The sequence below is a fragment of the Vitis vinifera genome, chromosome 5 (genome assembly GCF_030704535.1).
Source record: "Vitis vinifera cultivar Pinot Noir 40024 chromosome 5, ASM3070453v1".
NCBI classification, from domain to species: domain Eukaryota; kingdom Viridiplantae; phylum Streptophyta; class Magnoliopsida; order Vitales; family Vitaceae; genus Vitis; species Vitis vinifera.
This window is the reverse complement of record NC_081809.1, coordinates 25,255,808-25,270,685: the sequence shown is the minus strand read 5'-3', so window position 1 is coordinate 25,270,685 and position 14,878 is coordinate 25,255,808. Positions and strand designations below refer to the sequence as shown.

Here is a 14,878-nt window from a genome sequence, read left to right as displayed (position 1 = left end):
TCTCTATTTAGTACCTTTGAATGGAAGCTAACTACATTTTACAGGAAAATAATCTAAATGAATAATTGTCAGTTAACAAACTGATTGTTTACCGACAAGAACTTTCTATTTTGCATTCTTTTAATGAAGAGGTCAGTATGGATGTTTCCAATGATATTTTCTCAGGTTCTGGTGGTTTTTCTAACTTTGGGATTTCTTACTTTTTGTTGATGGATTATACATGTTAGTGCTACAAAAATAAAATAAGGAAGCAGTGCTTCATAGAAAATTTAAAATGGAAATGAGTTTAAAAGTATAATGGAGCTCCAAACAACCTAAACATATTGAAGGCCACTTGAATTAATGATGTTTATTGAGATGTCACTTATTATATCACATGTTTTTTCTAGATAAGCAAGCAACAAGATATGCTGACTAGCACATACACATAAAGAAATGCCAGAAAAGAGCATAGTTTTAAAAGGCGCAAGACACATAAAGAAATGCCAGAAAGGAGCATGGTTTTAAAAGGCGCAATTCGCAGCTAAGGCGCAAAAGTCTCCTATAGCTTTAGTGCAAGGCACAACACAAGGCGTGTGCCTAAGTGAAGTGAGATGCGACCTAGGATATACATCAATTTTGTAAAATATGATTCAAAATCTAATCCGATTAATAAAAAATTTAAGATTCAAAACATTTAAAAGAAACATTCAATAAAAAAGCAATGAAATTATATAAATTTCAGTATATAATTAGAAATTTTAAAAATAAAAGTGTTTAAAAAGGAAGAGTAAAGCCAACAAGGCACACCTTTTCAATAAGGTGCATATCTTGGTAAGCAAGGCGCTATAACTAGGGAGTGGCGGTGCCTTGAGTGCGCCTTTTAAAACTATGGAAAGGAGTGTAACCAAATAGACAGGATGTATACAAGCCATACCTAAAGGCGTTAAAAGAAACAAAGACAAGATTAAAGGGGAAAGAAAGAATCTAAAATTCGGTTCCATTGCACCTGAGCCCCTGGAATACTCCACGACATGAAGAAAGCTAAAGAAAGAACATCTTCTGTTCTAATCAACCTTTAACCCTAAAAACCATCACCTGGACATAATATCGCCTAGTTTCAGGCCAAAGATCTACCTTGTGAAAATGTTTTCTTTACATTCTTTCTAGATACATCAGGCTTCACAAATTGTGGCTATTCTTCTCACTTTCCTTTTTTGTTTACCTACAAATTTCCCATGCTAACTTAACAAAGGTTGTTTCATTGACTTAGTTAAATGCCAACTAATTCCTAAAAGAGGCATAATAGACCAAAGCTCTTGAGCTACTATGCAGTGAATCATGAAATGATTTGAAGAATCCTTAGGCCTCTAACACATGCAACACTTGTTTAAAAGTAGCCTCCTATTATGAATAAGCTATTAGATTGTATGCCCAGAAAGCCACTCAAGAACTATTTTATCTTGATAATGACAGTGGTTTATTATGAAATTCAATGCACATAGTGGATATAGTTGTATCTGTTTTAGTATATATATAGTGAACTAATGTGTTCGGAGTTTGGATTGTAGATATCTTGGTACATAGCATTAGGAGTGTAGGAGTTCATGATTTCTGGTTCTTTTCAGCTAAAACATTTGTTTATAATTGCAAATTGAATTGGGCCAACAATTTGGCCTATTACAACCCAAAGTTGCTATTTTGGTAGTATGACTTCTTAATCATAAGGGTGGTTGAACTTGCAACTATTGTGTTGGCACTTTGTGTGTTGAATGGGATTGTGGACTGGATGCTTCTCTAAATTACTATTATTGGAGTGTAAGCATGACTAGTTTGTTAGGTAGCAAGTAACTTATAATTCTTGAAGTGTTGGCATGTCCAAAGCTCTTGCATTGTGTATTTTGCAAGAAGGGGAGTTTTGGTTTTTTTTATAGGTGAATAAGAATATTATCAACAGTGTATAAATGAAAAGGGGTGCACCAAAATACACTACAAAGTGTGCCAAAACTCAAAAGAATAGGAGAGAATAACAAAAAAACACCTTGCTCCAATAAAAAAATGGCCTAACCAATCAACAAAATCTGATATAAACAATTGAGACTCCATCTAAAAACTTCTTAGCACAATGCCAAAGAGAACAAAAGTAACGTGTTTTTGAAAACTTGATCTGCTTGTTCCATATTGGCAAATGTTCTACTCTTCTTTTCTTCAAGTGTTTCAGAATAAGCACAGAGGGGCAACTCTCCATGCCTTCCTGCAGTTTTTCCTCACAAAGGTCTCATGCCAATGTAAAAGAGTCTCTCTAACTATGGAAGGCAACACCCTCTCATCAAACAAATAAAATAACAAGGGCCACAATGTCCTCATTTTAGCATAATGAAGAGTGACATGATTAGCTGATTCTTCCTTAACATTACAAAGATGGCATCCATTCACTAAGGTCCATCCCCTTCTTTTTAACTGATTGAAAGTCAAAATTCTCTCATAAACTGTTTCCCAAGCAAAAAATCCAACTTTTGTTAGAAACTAAGAGTTTCACACTACTTTTATTATAGAAGTCCCTCCTCTCTTTGGCTCTAAATAAGATTAGAAGGCTTTGACTCAAAACTTTCCGCCCTTTGACTTCCTTTAAACTAATGTGTCTTTCTCATCCCTTTTAGGAATGCTTTTGCAACTTTGAGAGAAAGACCTCAACACTTTCCAGCTCCTAATTGTGTAACTGTCTTGAGAGCCAGGGACTTCAATGCCCACCCTCCCCTAACTCCTCCCATATGTTTGTGACTTACGCATCCTTTGAGGTGGCTATTGGAAACAATGAAAGGAAAGAGATGCTCAAAGTTGTATCTATGCACCAAATATCCTTCCAGAATTTCACTCCCTTCCATTTCTCAACTCAAGATGAGTTCTACTTTTACAATCATCCTGCCCTTTCCTTATTGTCTTCCACATCCTGCCTTATACCCATCCCTTACCTTATTAAGAGCACCAGCCCCTCACATCTTTCCCATGCTTCTTAATAATGATTTGTTTCCATTTGGGCTCCTTTTTTGAAGCAAACCTCGAACTCCACTTGCGTAGAAGGGTCTTGATTAGAATAAATAAATCTATGATGCCCAAGCCACACTTCCTTATGCAAGCATGCAATTGATTATTTCACCAAATGAGGCTTTTTCTCATAAGTTTTCTGTCCCAAAAGGAAATTTCTTGGGATCTTCTTAAGATTCAAGCTCGTTTTTCTTGGAATTACAAATTAGGATACATAACAGATTTACAAACTAGACAGAGTACTTCTAATCAACATTAACCTTCTGCTCTTTGGTAAATATTCTCTTCCATATGACCAACTTCTCAAGAAATCTTTCTTCTACAACATCCCAGATTACCTATGGCTTAAAAGGGGGACCCAGTGGGAGACCCAACTATAAGAGGTGGGGAGCTTCCCACTTTGCACCTAATAAAGAAGCCTAGTCTTCCCCATTAGGAACCACCCCTCTTTCCCCTACTAGGATAAGCTGCTCTTTGCTAGATGAATTTTCAGCTCAAAAATGTTATCAACTGTGGATGAATCATAAATTTGATAAGAGCATAGATAGTTGATTCATAAGGTAGATAGTCTTCTTTCCTTGCGTTAACTTTTATCATGGATGGACTTGCAAAGATTTAACAGTTATCAAGTTTTAACTTCTTAGCTTAAAATTTCCTTCATTTGGATTGCAGTCATAATATTGTAATAGGATGTGACTATGACTTATTGAGTATTAGCTAGACCATGGGGCATGGTTGGAACTTTGATATTCTGTAAGGAGCTAAGACTTAAAATGGTCATTAGATCCCATCAATGGCTCTGTTCATTTTGTTGCATGACTTAAATTGGGAAGAAAATGAGCAAAGAAAGTATGGATGACAAACTATGTTGTATGCAATATGGAAACCAATGGAGGGTATGAGAACTTGGAAAGCCAGAGGAGAGCATTTTCAATTCCAGTTTTCCTTGAACTTGTGCATATATCAAATCATTCTTGGCTTATTGCATAAGAGTTGCAGTTGGAAACTAGATACCAATTTCACTAGTTTGACTTGTCAAAAGAAAAGAAGTTGCAGTTGGTTTCCTTTTAGGAAATTGATATAGTTTTGGAGATCCTTAACCATTAGGATTTTATTTGAGTCCTAACATATTCTGAATTCTAATAAGATATTCAGAATATTTATTTTATTAGTAAGATCTTAAATTAAAATATGGTCTGGTGGATTCTGTATAAATTAGAGTATAGGTTACGTATTTTTCATTCTGAAGAAATCATAAGATGAGAAAACTATTCTCAGAATTCTCTTTTCTCCTCTTCCCATTCTCCCTCAAGTGCATCCATCATCTATTTCCTTTCTGGGCCGCTCTAGGTTCTCCCAGGAAATTTTCCTTGCTGATTTCTGAAGCATAGTTTTGAGTTATTGGAAGAGAATCTACATTCTGTAATGTGATGAACCCAGAGAACAGTAGTGAAAACTTGATGTTGCTGTGAGAGAGTAACATCAGTTGTAGTTTAAAGTTAATGCTGATTGGGTTTCCTTTGATCTTCTATATCAGTTTCTGAGAGAGAAGTAAAGGCGGCAGCAGCATGATTGTCCCTTGGCATTGCAATTATTCCTTCTGGTGAGACATATGTTTTGTGCATCCACAAAGAATTCATCAAATTATGGATTAGATGAAGCTTATAACAAATTAATCTTTAGAAAATGTATCGTACACTTCGAATATGGCAGCTTTATTTGATTAAATATGCTTTGCTAAAGTTCTTTTGTGTACAAGATTATGAACTCAGTTTAAAATTTTACTTTCTGCTCCAGTTGATTCTACCATCAGTTTGACAGAAAATCACTCAATTGGTCATCTTTCCAAATTAGTGACCAGTTGGGATCCTATTTCATGTCTTCTCTAACTTATTCACTTCTTTGTTCAGAGAAATAAAAATAGAGAGAGAAGGAAAGATGACCACAACTTATCAGGGAGAAACAAAGATGAAAAGGTATGCAACTGTTATTCTGTTCTATTCTTTATTAAATGCTTTATTTTCTATTATTCTTGATAACAATCTATCTGTTCCATGGTTGTGCTAATGTGTGTTTGATTTTTTCTCATTAATCCTTTCAGTTAATTCGTTCATTTGGTATCACATTCAATAAACCACAAAATATATGTTGAAAATGAACAGAAGAAATAAGTACTCATTTTGTTATATCCCTTAATTTCTATGCGCATCGTAGAACTTGTTTTTATTATTTTCATGTATTGATTCAGATTGTAACATTCTGACTTACATACATCCATACACTGGCGGAAATGGAATGCTGTACCACAAATTTTAGGGGTTTATTATGGAACAATGATTCCATATCTTGCTATGACAACAGTATAGCATTATGATGCCTTATACATTAATTTTGTTGGTGTTACTTTCACACCCTAGGTTTGGGATGCAGAAAATTCAATAGTCATGTCTTGGTTGCTTCACTCTATGCCAAAGAAAACCCCCTCTTTCAACCTGATCCAAAGTTAAGACTTTTACCTAAGTCACCTCCCAAGCGAAGAAAGCCACCTTAGGTGGCGCACAAAAACTCCAAATGATGTTACTTGGGAACAAAAGAGGGTCACCGGGCTCCAAAGCAGAATAGAGAGATTTGATCGAAAAGTTCCCCTTCCTCGAGGCTGTCCAAATCACTTTGTCTTCCACATCACTATGTACCCTCTTTGCATGGAGCTTCATCAAAAAGCGTTTCACACTTTCCATTTCCCAATCATTAACGGGCTTAGAGAATCGAGGGGTCCATCCACCCCCTTTCTTCTTCGGGGTTCTAAACATCCGCCACCCAAGCTTCCTTAGACAAGGAAGGAACAAATAAGGAAGGGAAAGAATCACAAAGTGGCTTGTCACCACACCACTTGTCCTTCTAAAATCTCACTCTCTGACCATTTCCTACTTGGAAAGACAATCTGTTGCTTAAAAGATCCCACTCCTTTTTTTTGGCTTTCCACAACCCACCACCATACCTATCTCTCACCTCATGGGATCGCCACCCCCCATCATCTTCTCCATACATTTGGCTAATGAATTGCTTCTAGAGAGCCTCTCTTTCATTGGTAAAATGCCAACTTCACTTGCACAGAAGGGCTTTGTTCATCGTAGAGAGACACCTAACACCCAACCCTCCCCCCTCTCCCCATTCTTTCTCTCCGAATAGACTGTCTTCCACCTTACTAGGTGGGGTTTTTGCATAAGAGCTCCACCACCCCAAAGAAAATCCCTCTGAATCTTCTTTAACCTCAACCCAACTTGCCTTGGCATGCAGAAGAGATATACTGTCTTTTCCACATGGTTAACCTTTTGCAAAACCTTTCTTCAACCCCATCCCAAACTGCTATAGATTTGACAGGAGCCCCAAAAGGAAGACCTAAGTAACGGCAGGGGAGACCATTGACCTTCCACCCCAATTCCAAGGTCAAGTCATCTATGTTGTCCACCTTACCCATAGGAATTAGTTCACTTTTTTCCAAGTTGATTCTCAAACCAAAACAACCCTCGAACCACATAAGAAGCCAACTCAGAGACATCATCTGGTCTTACGAAGCCTCACAAAACACAAAAGTATCATCGACAAATAATAAATGAGAGATTTGAATCCTAGCACCACCCTTGCCTCTCACCCGCCACCCAGAAAGATAGCCACCACTCTCCTCCCTCTTCAAGAGACAGCTAAAAACCTTCATGGTTTGTAAGTATTGTACTTGATTTTGTATTGTTGTATGTTTTATTTCTTTCCCTTATTTCTTCCCTGGAAACCTGCTTAATAATTAGGTTCCTTGATGTATACAATTAAGTTCTTGGAAATTAGTTATAGCCTAGTCAACCCTTGTATGTATACAATTTTTACTCACCTGGGAAACAAGACAATGAGAAATTATTCATTCTTTCATATACATATATATATATATATACATATATGTGTGTGTGTTTGTGTGTATTTAAGAATTATTATTGTATTGTATTTAAGAATCATTATTATGCAATTGATAATATTTAAGTATTTTATCATATTATATATTGTATTGTATAACCTAGTTATTACAACAATGGTGTATTTTCCTTTTTTAAGAACTGTCATTCCTAAAACATTTCTGTTACAATGAATATGATATCACAAAAATGTGCTTTTTGTTAACCCATTTACTACTTAGGACCTGTTAAATCATTGAAGTTACTGAAGTACTTTTAAAAGAAATAAACTATTCCAGAAATTTTTATATTGCATTAAAGGTTAATTAATGAAATAACCTATTTTAAGAAAGAACTCCATCATTTACTTGCCAAGAAAAATTTTCTCTATAAAATTTTGAGCATCTTCTCCAACATCTTTTGGAATTTGATTTCCAACATCTTCTCCAAAATTTCCAGCATCCTCTCAAGGTAAATTTTAGTGAGGTTTGTGTTTTTTCCCCCCTTATTTCAATTTTTTTTGCCTCTTTGTATCATTGTTAAAATTCCAACACCATTTCCATGACGTATTTTGTTACATTATCATTTTTTCATTATTTCTTTTAAGTTGTCTTTCCTTTTTAAACAATTTTTTTACAAATTCACTCACATAATGAATTCCAGCATCTTTCCAAAGATGGACTAGTTTATGAAATAACATATTTAAAAAAAAAAAAAAAAACCCTCTATCGTTCACCCGCCAAGAAAAAAAATCTTTATAAATTTTGAGCACCTTTTCTAACATCATTTGGAATTTGATTTCCAACATCTTCTCCAAAATTTCCAACATCCTCTCAAGGTAAGTTTTAGCAAGCTCTATGTTCTTTTTCCCCCCCCTATTTTCATTTTTATGCCGCCTTGTATCATTGGTCAATTTTCAATACCATCTCCATGACTCATTTTGTTACTAGCAATTATTTTTATTTCTTTGTTTTTTCTTTTAATCTTTCTTTTTTAAACAATTTTTACAAATCTCACTCAAATATTGGATACCAATATCCTCCCAATGATTGGTTTTCACTTCCTTTTGTTTAGCTTCCTTTTCATCCTTTTTATCATGTTCTTATTTGGGTAGATCTTTTGGGCTTGATTTGATTGAGTAAAATATCATTCATTAAATTTTTTACTATATTTGTTTATAAAATTTATCTATTTATCTAAAATTTTACATTTTGCACACATTATTTGTGTTTGGTGACCTGTTATTTTTTATTTATTTAGAAAATGGACAATTAGATTTTTGATTAATCATTAATTATCATATCAAATAGTATGTATTCTAGATTTGAAAATAAGTATGAAAAATTCATTAATCACCACATAGCATTCATTATAATTATTTTTGTTATTGTCATTATCATCATTATCATAGTTATAAAATTTTATTTTTCATTTGAAAATGCTTTATCACAAATATTACTTTTTAAAAAATTATTTTAAATAGATTTTATATGTAAAATTTGACTATTGTATAAAGATAATAATGACTAATTATTTATATAATTTTATTTTGTTATAAATGTATTAGATTACTATAATTATTGTATATTGTTTAATATTATTGTTAATTACAAGCCATTGACAACTAATGTGAATTAATTAATAATTTCGATTTGATTTATTTGAGTGGCTTAGTTTCATTCCATCATTGGATATTAAAATACTATGGTGATATGTATCAGTTTAATATAAATCTCTATGTAAATTGAATAAAAAATTAAGGATTAATTCACTATTTTGATAGAAATATCATTAAAATTGGAAAATAAGAATAAGAAAGTAATTAACAGAATGGTAGTAGAATAATGAATAGCATTTTTATTGAAAAGAAAACGGGAAAAAAATGGTAATGGACTATTTACCCTTTAATATTATTAATAAAAAAAAATGATAAAAAAAGATATTAATGGACAACAATTCCTCTCAATATCCTTACCATTTTGATGATATTTCCTATTTGGCAAAGGAACAGAAGAGTCATTTCTCAGCCACCGAAGCTCTCAATTTCTAAAAGAACTCTTTATTGAACTGAAAACATAAAATCCAATTCAATCTGGTCTTTCAAGTTGCTGAGAAAAAAAAAATACAAAAATGAAAATTTTCCGTCCAAATGTATGCATCTTTCTCTGAATTCTGAATTCTCAGTTTGGCTTCTCAAAGAGCTCCCTCCAATCTCAAACACGCAAAAGTTCCAAATGTTGGATTTTATCAGGAAACAATTGGAACTTGCCGGCACAAGCTGTTGATTGAGGTTTCTGAGTATTCCATTTAGTGGGTTTTGATTGTTTTTGGAATAATACATTAGAATTTACGGTGAATTTTGAAGCTTTGTGATGGAGAAAACATTAGGGACCCATCAAGAACCGGGTCATACTTCATCTTCATTCGATGGAGGTGACAACCCGAGCAATAGGAACATTACTCTTGCGCCAGATCATTCGGGTCCGGCTGCAGCAGCAGTGGCTGCAAAGGTGATGAAGCACAACCCAGGTATTGCAATGGATTGGACTACAGAGGAACAATCGGTGCTTGAAGAAGGGCTCAGAGCGTGAGTTTTGATTTGCATTTTTGTAGTTTGAATTCATTTTTGGGTTTTTGTATTTCGATTCCAGTTCTGAGTTTTGAGAATTTTGGTTGAATTTTGAAATGTTGTTGAAAATTATTCTTATTTGAATGGGAATTTCGTTGCATTGGGAGTTCTTTATGGTAATTTATTTTGAATCTCATGTTTTAGGTTAGTAGATTGTTTCTTGATATAATTTGTTGGTTTAATTATCCCATCGTATTATGTGTTGCTCTTTAATGGGAATGACAATATTCAGCACATTTTCTATTCATTAAATCATATGCCATAGTACTTCATCAGATATTTGGTTCTTTGTATCAGTTTGTATGCGAGGAGTTATATATACTTGGATGATTCTTTGTTCCACTTTTACTGGAGAGTATAAAATATATTAGTTTATTTGTTCGTTTTTTAGTTAATATGGTAGAAGGAGAAGAGAAGTCAAAGCAACTTATTCTGTTCAAGAAGAGCATAAGGGATGATCTAAGCTACTAGAGACTGAAGTAGGGACTGTTATTTGTCATTGCTTAATTCTTGGAGTTCTTTTAAAAGAAGGAAGAATGCTAATGACTTTTAAAAGTAAAAGGAGATTAGTTTTATTATTCAAGCTTCTATATGTGATTTGAAGGTTCAAATTCTTAAAAGGCTAAAACTCTATTTTGATGCACTCGAGGCTTGAATTCATTGACATATACATTTATTCACATATAGGCATCTTCATATCATAATATTTGGTCTTGTAAGGTTGATTTCTTCTCAAATATAGGAAAGAAAAATTATATTAACAAGTGCCAAATGGGAGCAAACCTAGTAGATAGCGGTATATGAGGAACACCGTAAAGAGAGAAGTCAGTATAAATATTATGCTATACTAAATAGCTTAAATATGTTTATATCATGATTATTTGTTACTGGTAGGTTTATTCTTGGCCATAGGGCCATGTTTGTTTCTCTTGGATTATATAGAGTTTGTCTATGAAAGGTTGAGAGACACTTGGATAGGTAATCTAAGGTGCAATACTGTGGGCATCAGAGTTAGGAGAGAGAGAGTTCCTTGGTTAAGAAGGTGTTTCCATTTTAGTGTATAGTTGGCTTTTCTCCATTTATTTGTGAATTTCTCTTTCCTAATTGCTATTGGATGTAGCTTAGATTAGGTAAACCCTGAAACTTGCTTGTTTGAGCTTGTGGTGGCATCTTTTCATTTTTTTTTTTTTGGTCCTTTGCTTCACTTCAAATCATAAGGCTTTGTTTTTTTGGGTACCAGAATAAGAAACTAATGAAATTAAAAAAAAAGAAATAAAAGAAAAAAAAGAACAAGAAACTAATGAGTTTGTTGAATTCCAATTTGGATGGTCAAGTTTGTTTTGGGGAAGCTATTCATGCTCAAGAGCCTTGCTTGTTGCTGTTTTTGGTTAAAAAATTTCTTCTCACATTAATTTCCTCAGAAGTTAGAAAAACTGCATGTTCGTAGAGTCAAATCTCTTTGACTTTTCTGTAATGAAGGTGTTTTTGTGTGACAGATGATTTACAGCTATCTTGACCTCTAATAGTAGTATAGTTTGTGTGCATTTAGTACATAGTGTGTAAACTTAGACTCTTAGGTGTTGTATTATGCTTCCATTGAACATGTTTGCTGTCAAAATTTACTCTAGGATAACCCATAAAACATTTGTCATCTCTTCGAAAGTAAGAAGAGCATGGAGCTCCTTTCCTGTTAAGTTTAAGATGACGAATGACTTGGTGAATATTAATCATCATCATTTTTCACATTATCAAGTGACCAACAGTCAAGAACTGCATTTTACCAACATGTTTAATCCAAAAGCTTTATTTTTCTTCTTCCAAAGAACATGGTGACATGCAATGAGGTGTCTGCTTAGTATCCTCCTATATCTTATGTTATACTCAAGGAAGAAATCATTTCTGCACTTCTTTGCACATGCAATCAGTAGGAAATGAGGAGGTCAAATTGGGATTTCTCCTTTATTCCTCTTCTTATTTTCTTTTCAGAACAAAAAGTGAAAGGGGAAAACTGAGGCTAAATTGTAGTTGGTGCTACACTTTCAAGCCTTTTCCTCTTTAAGAAAGGAACATACTTATTTCTCTCTCTCCTGAGTTTTATACTGATATTATTATTATTATATTATTATATCTTGTAAAAAATGTGTCCCATTTCTGGACCTATGTGGCATGTCCCTGTTTATAATTAATTTTCTTTGATCTTCAGAATGTCATTTTCACTGCAATCATGGACAGCTGTTCATCTGGGGATTGATTACAAACTTATTAAATAGTAAACAATTTGTTTGGACAACAACAGTCATTTTATGCCATTGGTCAATTTCATACATTAATTGCTACATGATTAGATGGCCATACTAATTTAAAGCTGTTGATTTATGGATAGGTGAAAAGAAAAAGGAAAAAGAAAATAAAGAACATAAACTAAAAGCCATATGGTTCAATGATAGCATTCATCTGATGGGACTCAATTTGTTCATTTCATACATGAATTGCAACTTGGTTACATGATTATTGTCATGAAATGCTCCATTGAATTGTACAGATAATTTCTAATATTCTTATGCTTCATTCCTTTTTTATCCCTATTATTTTTTTATTCTTTCTATGAGATTATGGTAAATGTTCATTATAATGTACTAATTAACTTGTAGCTGTGTTACACAAGTGTCATCATTATTCTTAGCTGGCTACTTATTCTTTCATCTTATTTAGGATGTGTTATCAAATCTCTTAATCTTATTTCTTGATTCACTGAATTGACTTCTCCATAGCTATCCCCAATTTAGTTCATCCATATTGGTGTTGCACAGTTTAACTTGTTGCTATAGATCTTTGCAATTAGTAAATAGTTGCTTGTTTTGTTCTTTCATGCTATTTATGATGTAGCATCAAATCTGTGAATCTTATTTCATGGTTCCTTGGATCCTGCTTTCTATAGCTGTCTCAAATTAAGTTCATCCACGTTGGTGCCACATGGTGCCATTTGAATCCTATCTTCGATGGTTCATTCTTTGATTCTCCAGAGCTGTCTTAAACTAGGAAATCATCTGTAGCTCTCTAGATGTCATGAATTCCTTTAAGACTGGATGATTTCAAATTCAGTGGTGCATCCCCCTTTTTGTGAAAAAGTTAAAGTTGGATATTCTAGTGAACACAGAATGTTAAGACTTTCTTCCTCCAGTTCTACTGTGTAAGCCAACAGATGAAGAAGAGAAGGAGAAAGCAGGTAGCCAAGTTGTACAATCTTTTTGGGGTTTTCAGACCACAAAGTGCAAGGTAGTACCTAATGCACTGATGTGGGTTAGTATAGCTGTTTACCAGTCCAATTAAGATTGCAGAACACGCAAGTATGAATTTTTACTTAGTTTTCCTTCCTGTTTCTTTCTTATTTTTGCTCTTCCTCCCCCCAGCTGAGAGGGATTGGTGGGCCTGGTTGGATTTTCAAGAAGTGTGATGTTGAAAGAAGTACTAGCAGGAGATTATGGCAAACTTCTGTTCTTAATGGAATCGTGAGAAGTAGAATTTCAAATTTTGTTGTCCATCATGTAGGTAAGAAAATAGGATCTCCACTTTGAGATTGGTTCCTTGTAAATGGTTGTTCTCTCCACTATGTCCTTTTAAGGAAATTACATCTTTTACATTGAGATTTGTTATTTGTCTACGACTTTACTGGTGCTTTGGTGATGTGATGAATTTAACATCCTACACAGACTTCCTATTAATCTTTTGCCAGAGCTACTTTCATTCTTCTTTCTTTTTTATTCAGAATTTACAGGGTAAAATCTTAAAACTCTGTGCTTTCTGTCAGCAATGGAATCTAATAATTTCTCACCCTGCTTTTTGAGATGGATTTGCCAACTGCATGAAACTATCAAGCTTGAAGCAAAGGAAAAGAAATTCTGTAATGTCAATGACTATCATTTTGATTTGTGGCCTTAAAACTTTTGTCATTTCAGAATTTGATTGTTGTAGACCTTCTTTTGTGGAAAGTATGTTTGACTCAGTCTTGAAATTTTGCTATTTGATGATTGGTACAAACCATGATAAAGAATTATTCCGACACATGGGTTTACAACTGTGTAAGTTGCCAAGGAACACTTTTTTTACATAGTTGTTTGCTCTATACTACTACTCTTTTATGCTTAACCACAATGTTCTTTGTCTTAAACTTTATTTCCTTGCTTATCTTTTTGGTGAATGACTAGTCCGTCTTACTAGTGTGGCTTTTTGGTTGCAGATTTGCCTCAGATACAAATGTAATTCGATATGCAAAGATTGCTATGCAACTAGAAAATAAGACAGTTCGGGATGTGGCGTTGCGGTGCAGATGGATGAGTGTATGTTATACCATTCTCATTTCTTTGTAATTGATACTTTTCTACCATCCATTAATGACAGAAATGATTGGAAGAATCCTTGCCAATGCTTAAGCTGATCAAAATTAGTATCTTTCCCAAACTGCAGTCTAAATTCAAAAATCCACTTTTTTGATGGAGCCAACAATCTTCAGTTTCTTTTTTCTGGAATACACCAGGTTCAACTAAATGAGTAAGTCAGTTTTACTGACTCAATAAGAACCAACTTGACAAAATTGTCAGGAAATTACTTAATAAAAAAATGAACAATCTTTATTTGTGACACTTGGCATTATAAACATGCCTGTTGGTGAGACATGGTATATGTTTTATGCTTGCCTAAAGAGCTTGTCAACTTATGGAATGGATGAAACCTGGTAACAAATTTAAATTAACATAATGTAGCCTACACTTTGAATAGGGCAGCTTTCTTTAATTGAATATGTTTATCTAAAGCTCTTTTAAATACATCATCATAAACTCAGTATAAAATTTTACTTGGTGCTCCAGTTGATTCAACCATCAGTTTGGCAGAAAATGTCCCAATTGGTCACTTCTCCAAATTGGTGTCTTAGTTAGGATCTTATAACATGAGTTCTAACTGATTCACTTCTTTGTCCAGAGAAAGGAAAATAGCAAGAGAAAGAAAGAAGGCCACAATTTATCAAGGAAAACCAAAGATAGAAAGGTATGTGACTGTTATTTTGTTCTATTTTTTTTTATTAAATGCCATTTTCTTTATTAATCGTGTTAATAAACTATTTATTTTCCTTGGCTGTGTGAATGTGTGTGTTGAAAGAGAGAGAGAGAAGACCTTAATTCTCATTTGTCTAATTAACTTCTTACAATAGAGAAATATATATACAAGACTAGGTTGAACTAACTACCATATATGTGACCTATATTAAGAAAGGAAAGAAAGATTGTAC

At 33.7% G+C, this 14,878-nt stretch overlaps 1 protein-coding gene across 5 annotated transcripts in view; it reads left to right on the top strand.

Annotated features, from left to right (window-relative positions):
- The window catches only part of LOC100249209 (uncharacterized), a 30,733-nt gene that overhangs the window by 3,128 nt on the left and 12,727 nt on the right, over positions 1-14,878 (top strand). The window contains exons 3-7 of one of the 5 annotated variants that reach the window (XM_010648200.2): positions 4,562-4,627; positions 4,935-5,000; positions 9,331-9,552; positions 13,832-13,931; positions 14,572-14,637. In XM_010648200.2, the coding sequence (XP_010646502.1) occupies positions 4,963-5,000; positions 9,331-9,552; positions 13,832-13,931; positions 14,572-14,637 (426 nt within the window). In that variant the 5' untranslated portion in view covers positions 4,562-4,627; positions 4,935-4,962. Of the gene's footprint in view, positions 1-4,561; positions 4,628-4,934; positions 5,001-8,497; positions 9,256-9,330; positions 9,553-13,831; positions 13,932-14,571; positions 14,638-14,878 lie in introns of those variants that run through there. The other 4 variants (XM_010648201.2, XM_010648206.3, XM_010648202.3 and 1 more) reach the window with 4 other exon arrangements.